Below are 8,632 nucleotides of genomic sequence, written 5' to 3'. Positions count from 1 at the left end.
CTTACAGATAGCTGAGATCTCCTTACAAGTTTGTTTCTCAATTTCCCTCTGACTATTGGGGGGTCTATAATACAATCCCAATAAGGTGATCATCCCTTTCTTATTTCTCAGTTCCACCCAACTAACCTCCCTGGATGTATTTCCGGGAATATCCTCCCTCAGCACAGCTGTAATGCAATCCCTTATCAAAAATGCCACTCCCCCTCCTCTCTTGCCTCCCCTTCTATCCTTCCTGTAGCATTTGTATCCTGGAACATTAAGCTGCCAGACCTGCCCATCCCTGAGCCATGTTTCCGTAATTGCTATGATATCCCAGTCCCATGTTCCTATGCATGCCCTGAGTTCATCTGCCTTACCGTCTCCATTCTCACTAAGAGCATGTTCAAATCTTCAAAGCACTTTTCATGAAGTGCAAAGCAGCAAGTCTGAACCTTTCCATTGCTATTCTACAAGTAAGAATGACACCTCTGGATCTGAGCTTCTTGTCACCATTTGGAAGTACGTTAAAACTACCTTACCAGCAACCATCGCCCATTCATATTCTCAGAGATACACTTTCAGAAAAATAATGGAGAATGGTTCATAATGACGTATTCTGGTCACCCCGTTCTCGGAAGGATATTAAACTGGAGAGGGTTCAGAAAAGATTTACCAGGATGTTGCTGGGAATGGAGGGTTTGAGTTATAAAAATAGATAGGATTTGTTTGGAATTTTTCACTGGAGCATAGAAGGTTGACAGCTGATCTTATAGAGGTTTACAAATCCATAAGGGACATAGATAAGGTGAATGGTAATTGTCTTTCGAGACTGGGGGCATGTTTTTAAGGTGAGAGGAGAAAGATTTTAAAAAGACCTGAGGGGTAACTTTTTTTACACAGAGTGGTTCATGGGTAGAATGAGGTGCCAGAGGAATGCAGGTACAGCTATAACGTTTAAAAGACATTGGATAGGTTCATGAATAAGAAATGTTTGAAGGGACATGGGCCAAACGCAGGCAGATGGGACTAGTTTAGTTTGGGAACATGGTCAGCGTGGACTGGTTGGACCGAAAGGTCTGTTTCCGTGCTGTATGACTCTGACTCTATAACTGATTAATCTGTGTAGAGGACTGAGGGTCTGAATCATACATTCTGCACTGGGAACATGAAACATGCGTAGATATCCAATTTGCACAGGGAACACAGATCCCACAAAGTCACAACTCTGAATGGAGCAAACAATGAGAAGAAACACAGGCCAACTCAGGGAACGGTACAGTCCTTCAATTATTCATCGAACACACATGCACACATATACACATGCACACACGCAAAGATATTTTTGGAGAATGAAGATATACAAGACCATCCTGACAGCAGTCCATGCATTAACATCATGCAAGAGGCAACACACCAACAGGTCAAGAACATTCAAGTGTGAACTCCAGCTCTCTGGAAGGTTATAGCACCACGAGATCCAAACTACCCAACATTACATTACAGATTCTTCACAAGAAAAATGATGAAAGTTTGTTGAGAGTAGAAAATAGAGCAAAAAAATCAACCATGATCATAATTCACAGTGAAACAGGCTTGAGGGGCCAAGTGGCCTACTTCAGCTCCTAATTTCTACGTAATCAGGGAGTGCCACCCTGTCACAGGGTTAGTGCTGAGGCAGTGCCACGCTGTTGGAGGGTCAGTGCTGAGGGAGCTCTGCATGGTTGGAGGGTCAATGCTGAGGGAGTGCCACACTGTTGGAGGATCAGTGCTGAGGCAGTGGCACATTGTTAGAGAGCCAGTGCTGATGGAGTGCTGCACTGTCGGAGGATCAGTACTGAGGGAGTACCGCACTGTCAGAGGGTTAGTGTCGAGGGAGTGCCGCAGAGTTGGAGGGTCAGTACTGAGGGAATGCTGCACTATTAGAGGGTCAGTGTTGAGGGAGTGCCACACTGTTGGAGGGTCAGTGCTGATGGAACAGCGTGAGCAGAGGTGAAAACCCTGAACCCTGAGCATTTTCCTGATAATTGTCAGGGCATTGGGTCACTTGGTTAAAAACATGGACAGGCCTGGAAAAATGAGGAGTCGCAGTGCGAGATGGTAAAGAGAGTAATGGGGGAAATTACAAAGTGAAGCAGAAAGAGTGAGAGAAAGAGGAAAAATTAAACTGACAGAACGAGAGACACAGAGTTAGAGAGAGAAAAGAAGTGAGACTATTATGTTGCAGTATCTAAGGATTAAATTCCACATGGATTGCCTGCTATTAAGGCACATACTGAGCTCAATTAGATTTTAATGAACCTTGTTGTTTTGACTAAAGACCGGATCCTATTGGAGGCCAGCTGTACCTGAGAAATTAGACACCCAAACATCTGGTTCACAAAACCTGATCCCAGAGGGTTTCCAGAAATTTCTTCAAGGCCTTCGACAAAGGTGTTCAGTAAGAATTGGCTACAAAGAGAGTTCAGCAGCCCGTGTGTAAACTACCACAGCAGCACCAGAGAGCACAGCGGCTGTGAGATTCTGTCACAAAGGTAAGAATAGAAATCAACACACTCATTCATACAGGGTTCAACACAACTTCAGAAGCCAGACCTCTGTCAAAGAATGGGAAACGTCGCAATCAGCTCTGCAAACAGCAAGCTCCCAAGGTTGGTGTTACTTCAGTGAAGCTGATTGAAGGACAAAGTAGGCACAGGAACCTGCCCTTCATTCATCAAGAGCATTCACTAGCAACCAGGTGCATTGACATCTCAATTGAAAGACATCACTGACCCCCCGACAGTGCAGCACTCCCTCAGTACTGACCCCCCGACAGTGTGACATTACCTTAGCACTGACCCTCTGACAGTGCGACACTCCGTCAGCACTGACCCTCCTACTGTGCAGCACTCCCTCAATGCTGACTCGCCAACAGAGAGGTGCTCCCTCAGCACTTACCCTCCAAAAATGCCACACTCCCTCAGTACTGACCCTCCAACTGTATGGCAATCCCTCAGCACTGACCCTCTTACACTGCGGCACTCCCTCAGCACTGACCCTCCAACAGTGTGGTGCTCCCTCAGCACTGACCCTGTGACAGTGCACACTCCCTCGGCGCTCACCCTCCAACAGTGTGGTACTCCCTCAGCACTGACCCTGCGACAGTGCCGCACTCCATCAGCACTGACCCTGTGACAGTACAACACTCCCTCAGCGCTGACCCTCCAACAGTGTGGCGCGCCGTCAGCGCTGACCCTTTGACAGTGCTGCACTCCCTTAGCACTGACCCTCCTACATTGCAGCACTCCCTCAGCACTGACCCTCCGACAATTCCGCACTCCCTCAGCACTGACCCTCTGACAGTGCGACACTCCATCAGTACTGACCCTGCTTTCTCTCCACAGATATTGCTGGACCTGCTAAGTTTTTCCAGTAATTTCTGGTTTTGGTTCAAATTTTCAGCATCGCAGTTTTAAGTTTTTGCTTTTATGGTTGCTTCATGCTCCTAAACACTTAAGATTAGATATTCCAGGTTTGATGGAATGGATTTAAATTCCAGCAGTTTGTGATGGGACTTGAGCCTGGATTCCTTGAGCATTAACCTGGGTTATGAGCCAAATTAGATTTTCAGTGCACCAACGTGTCCCTCGAACTGGGACTGGACAGAGTCACAGTTGCAGGTGATGGCACTGCCACATGTCAGAGAGCGAAGGAGCGATGATTCTGGAGTTTGACTTTGGACCTTTAACACACAGATAGTCAACTGACACCCCTCCCCCTCTCTCCTTCCAGATGGTCTCTCCTGCTATCGCCCTGGCCTTCATCCCCTTTCTGATGACTCTCATCATTCGATACCGCTACTACTTCCTGTTGTTCTGGCGGGCAGTAATTCTCCGGAAGATTCAGGACTACACGACTGGCCTGTCCAGGGAAGAGAGGGCCTTCCAGTATGTGATGACGCACAGCATTCCTGGAGATCCAGAGAACATCCTCAGCACCTTCGACACATGGTGCTATCATTCAGAATACCTGAGCAATGTTGGGCCAGAGAAAGGTAAATGGAATTTGGTTGTGGGACCAGTGGCACATTGCCCTACTCTCCACAGCAATGGGGCATCACTCCATTAAAGAGCCAGCAAGGGCAGTGAAATTCACCTTCAGATACCCATTGCTGGCACCATGTCGAGGGAGCTCACTGGACGCATGGTCACCTTGAGGTGCATTGCTGCCACCATCTTCCTTTGAGGTTGGGAGCTATAGGAGCTGCTTGGTCTAGAGCTGTAGAGGAAAACCACAAAGCAATCATGTCTCCAGCCAGATATACTTTATTTCCTGATAGCAATGTGCTACAAATTTCATTTGTTTATTCTCTTGTGGAACAAGGATGTCAATGGCTGGGTCAGCATTTATTGCCCGTCCTTAGTTGTCCCTTGAGAAGATGGGGTTGAGCTGCCTTCTTGAACTGCTGCAGTCCATGTGCTGCAATGACCCCAATGCCTTTTCAGGGAGGGAATTCCAGGATTTTGACCCAAATCCAGGGAATGAACAACGACATATTTCCAAGTCAGAATAGTGTATGGCTTGGAGGGGAACTTGCAGGGGATGGTGTTCCTATGTATCTGCTGCCCTTGTCTTTCTAGATGGAAGTGGTAATGGGTTTGGAAGGTGCTGTCTGAGGACCTTCGGTGAATTTCTGCAGCGCATCTTGTAGATAGTACATACTGCTGCTACTGAGCATTGGTGGTGGAGGGAATGGATGTTTGTGGATGCGATGTCAATCAAATGGAAGCTGCTTTGTCCTGGATGAAGTCAAGATTCTTGAGTTGGAGCTGCACCCATCCAGGCAAGTAGATTGGTGTGTTGGAAATTGCTTCTGAGACAGTGAGAAGATCTCCCTGGTAGGTCTTTCCTCTTTGAAATCCAGAGTTGTTCTCGCATCCAAGTGCATTTGACATCATCAGACTGGGTGGAGCTAAATATTACCTTCAGCACTGGAATAACTGAGATGGAGGATGTATGGATTCCTTTCTCATCCCACTCCTTCACTGGTCCTAACAAACTTCAAATTAACCAGATGATGATATGACTGTAACTTTTTTGTCATAGAAACTAGTCAACCAGGTTACTTTAGTCAACATGATTTTGAGGTGCCGGAGTTGAATTGGGGTGACAAAGTTAAAAAATCACACAACACCAGGTTATAGTCCAACAGGTTTATATGGAAGCACTAGCAGTGTTCTGAAAGTTAGTGCTTCTGAATAAACTTGCTGGACTATAACCTGATGTTGTATAATTCAACATGGAGGAGCTGGTTAATTATGCATAAAACACAATCAAGCAAATATGCAGAAATTATTAAAAGTAAAGTTTTTGACTATGCAAAGATAGATACAATTTATATTCTAACATTCCAAACATAACACAAGGCAAATATGGGTAACTGACAAATGATGGTTGAACACTCCACAGAACACGTTAAACAGCAAATGCGATTGAGGCTAATCCCAGAGATTTCTCAGCAATCTGCAGACATTAGTGATACTGCATGGCGCCAAATTTCATTAAAACTTCTCAAGGGATTCCAAAAACTCACTTCATACAAGTTAGCCTTGAAATTCTCTTGAGCCACTCCATCATGGACTCCTGCAGTGGATGCTCATATTCTGGTGGTTTTCCTTCCTGAGTTTATGGACCTCTCATATATTAGAGTTGATCTTTCTCTGCATCGTCTCTGTAGCTGTAATCCTATATTCTGGGGATTCTGGAAACAGCACTTACCCATAGTCACAACTCTCACTTTTCAGACAGCTAACTTTGCCAAGCTAGAGCTGCCTCTGGATCGTTTCCTGAGTTCTAATCCTGCTCAGTTGCAGAAAGCAAATACTGCTCGTGGGCTTTCTGAAATCAATTTTTCTCTGCAGATCATCACTTATAAACTAAAGTGAAACTCCCACCCTAGCCATTAGAGTTATTCTTGAAGGTGAAAAAGATTAAGTGTGAAATATTTTGAAGTTTTCCATTCTGCCATATGATTATGACATGAAATAGAAGGCATCAGCCTGATATTCCTTCCTTACAGGCTTCTTGATTCCCAAATAATTCCAGATCCCAAAGCTCCCTCCATCCCGGCACTGCTCAAATTACATCAGCAAAGGTCAATAGCAGGTACTGCAGTCATGTGATTCCTTTGAAGCTTTGCGAAGAGAATCTCCAATCTGTATTGTGACCTTCCAAAGACCTCTTTTCAAAACTTGAGATGAATCCTTTCTTCCATAATCCTTCAAAACTGAAATCCTTCAAGAAATATTAAATACAAATCATCTTTGTAACATTGTATCAATCTTCGGATGACCACTGCTGGCCTAATGCAACATGAGCTCGCTGGACTCCTGGTCACTGTAAAGGGCATTTGCTGCCATCATCCTCCCTCTACATTGGGACCTTCTGGTGTTGCAGAGAAAAATCACAAGGTAATCTGAGAAGAAGAGACTTTTGTCTTAAATATGGTACAGTTTATTGCATGATAGCAAATTGGCACAAGTCATATTCAGAATACTGAACGGCCTGGACAGAGTGGATGTTGGGAAGATGTTTTCATTGGTAGGAGAGATTAGGACCCGAGGGGCACAGCCTTAGAGTAAAAGGAAGACCTTTTAGAATAGAGATAAGGAGAAACTTCTTTAGCCAGAGAGTGGTGGATCTATGGAATTCACTGCCACAGAAGGCTGTGGAGGCCAGGTCATTGAATATATTTAAGACTGAGATAGATTGGTTCTTGAGTGTCAAGGGGATCAAGAGATATGGGGAGAAAACAGGAAAATGGGGTTGAGAAACTTATCAGCCATGATCGAATGGTGGAGCAGATTTGATGGGCTGAATGGCCTAATTTTTGCTTCTATGTCTTATGATCTTATGTTAGTATCAGAGACATTGTTTATGAGACTAAGAGGGACCAAAGATGGTCTGTTTATTTTGAGATTCAGTGCTGGATGTAAGTCTGCTCGCTGAGCTGGAAGGTTTGTTTTCAGACGTTTTGGCACCATACTAGGTAACGTCATCAGTGAGCCTCCAGTGAAGCAATGGTGTTAGTGACCCACTTTCTATTTATAAATGAACGCAAAACAGTATATTTCACTATATCTCAGTGCATGTGGCAATAATAAATCAAATCAAATCACCACCTTCTCAGGGGCAACCAGAGATAGGCAATGAATGCATGCTGGCCCAGCCAGTGATGCCCACATCCCAGGAATGAACAAAATATTCTTTTAAAAAAGCTTCCTCTTGCAATGTATTTTCATATCAATCCAAGAAGAGGCCATTCAGTCCTTCAAACCCATTCTGATATTTTATCATCTCCTCGATGATCTGTATCATAACAGTTTGCTTTGGCTCCATATGGCAGTATTCCCCAACCCTTAACCCAATGTGACTCCTATATGATGCCTAGAGTTCATGTGATCTCAGAGTGAAAAGGTGGAGGATATGAGAGCTGGTGAACATTCCTGAGGGGGATGGAGGTGGAGAAGGCAAAGACCATAACTCTTATTGCCCTGATCAAGGAAATACATGCTCATATCCCTCAGTCTCATCAGCCTCTTGCTGAAGGGCTTGAGCTCACAGTAGTTCACAAACAATGAAGTACATTTCAGAATATTGTTGTGTAGCAATAGCGCAGCACAGTAAACAGCAAGTTCCCACAAACTGCCTTCTCCTTTCCTTCTCTTTACGCATCCCAATCCCAACCACAACCCAATTGTAGGGAAGATCCTGGAACGCTTGATCTCTGAGAATGTTCCCCTCACTCTGCTGGAACTGGGGACTTACTGTGGTTACTCAGCTGTCCGCATGGCCAGGAACCTGTCCCTCAGTGCCAGGCTCTACACCGTGGAGATGGACAAGGGGAATGCAGCAGTGGCTGAGAAGATAATCCGTTTGGCAGGATTCGACGAGGATGCGGTGAGTATCGCTGCTGATTCATCGCCAACTGCAAGGACAGCGAGAGAGAAACACAGAGAGAGAGAGACACGGAGAGAGAGAAACACAGAGACAAAGAAAGAAACAGAGAGAGAAACAGGGATTGAGAGAGAAACAGAGAGAGAGAGAAAGCGAGAGAGACATTACTCACCCAGTCAAAACTCACATTTATTTCATTATTTTTGCTCACTACATTTTGTCATCTTTACTTCAGTTCACCAGTTCATAAAACTCATATCTGTGTGTTTGTTAATGATTAGACTAATTCATGATTCCAACACAGGGGAGGTGGTGACAAAGTGTACATGTTTGATGGTCAATCTAGACAGAGCTTCACTCTGTATTTAATCCCATGCTGTTCTTGTCCTGGGAGTATTTGATGGGGAAGTGTAGAGAGAGCTTTACTCTGTAAATAACCCCGTACTATTCCTGTCCTGGGAGTATTTGATGGGGAACAGTGTAGAGAGAGCTTTACTCTGTGAATAACCCCGTACTATCCCCGTCCTGGGAGTGTTTGATGGGAGACAGTGTAGAGGTAGCTTTACTCTTTATCTGACCGTGTGCTGTCCCAGTCCTGGGAGTGTTTAAGGAAGACATGTCGATGGAGTTCAGTCTAATTTTACAGCAGGCAGGAAGCTGACATGATCACAAGTTGGACAAAGTCCCATACTGAAGTCATTCACCTGATAAACACAAA

General features: G+C 44.8%; 1 protein-coding gene across 1 annotated transcript in view; it reads left to right on the top strand.

Moving 5' to 3' along the window:
• Positions 1-2,333: 2,333 nt before the first annotated feature.
• LOC122551085 (transmembrane O-methyltransferase homolog) overlaps positions 2,334-8,632 on the top strand; it is a 6,967-nt gene continuing 668 nt past the window's right edge. The window contains exons 1-3 of the mRNA XM_043692727.1: positions 2,334-2,510; positions 3,751-4,012; positions 7,721-7,956. Coding sequence (XP_043548662.1) covers positions 3,751-4,012; positions 7,721-7,956 — 498 coding nt within the window. The 5' untranslated portion in view covers positions 2,334-2,510. The remainder of the gene's footprint in view (positions 2,511-3,750; positions 4,013-7,720; positions 7,957-8,632) is intronic.

Source organism: Chiloscyllium plagiosum, chromosome 6 (genome assembly GCF_004010195.1).
Source record: "Chiloscyllium plagiosum isolate BGI_BamShark_2017 chromosome 6, ASM401019v2, whole genome shotgun sequence".
Classification (NCBI taxonomy): domain Eukaryota; kingdom Metazoa; phylum Chordata; class Chondrichthyes; order Orectolobiformes; family Hemiscylliidae; genus Chiloscyllium; species Chiloscyllium plagiosum.
The sequence above is the reverse complement of the archived record's forward strand: the minus strand, read 5'-3'. Positions and strand labels throughout refer to the sequence as shown.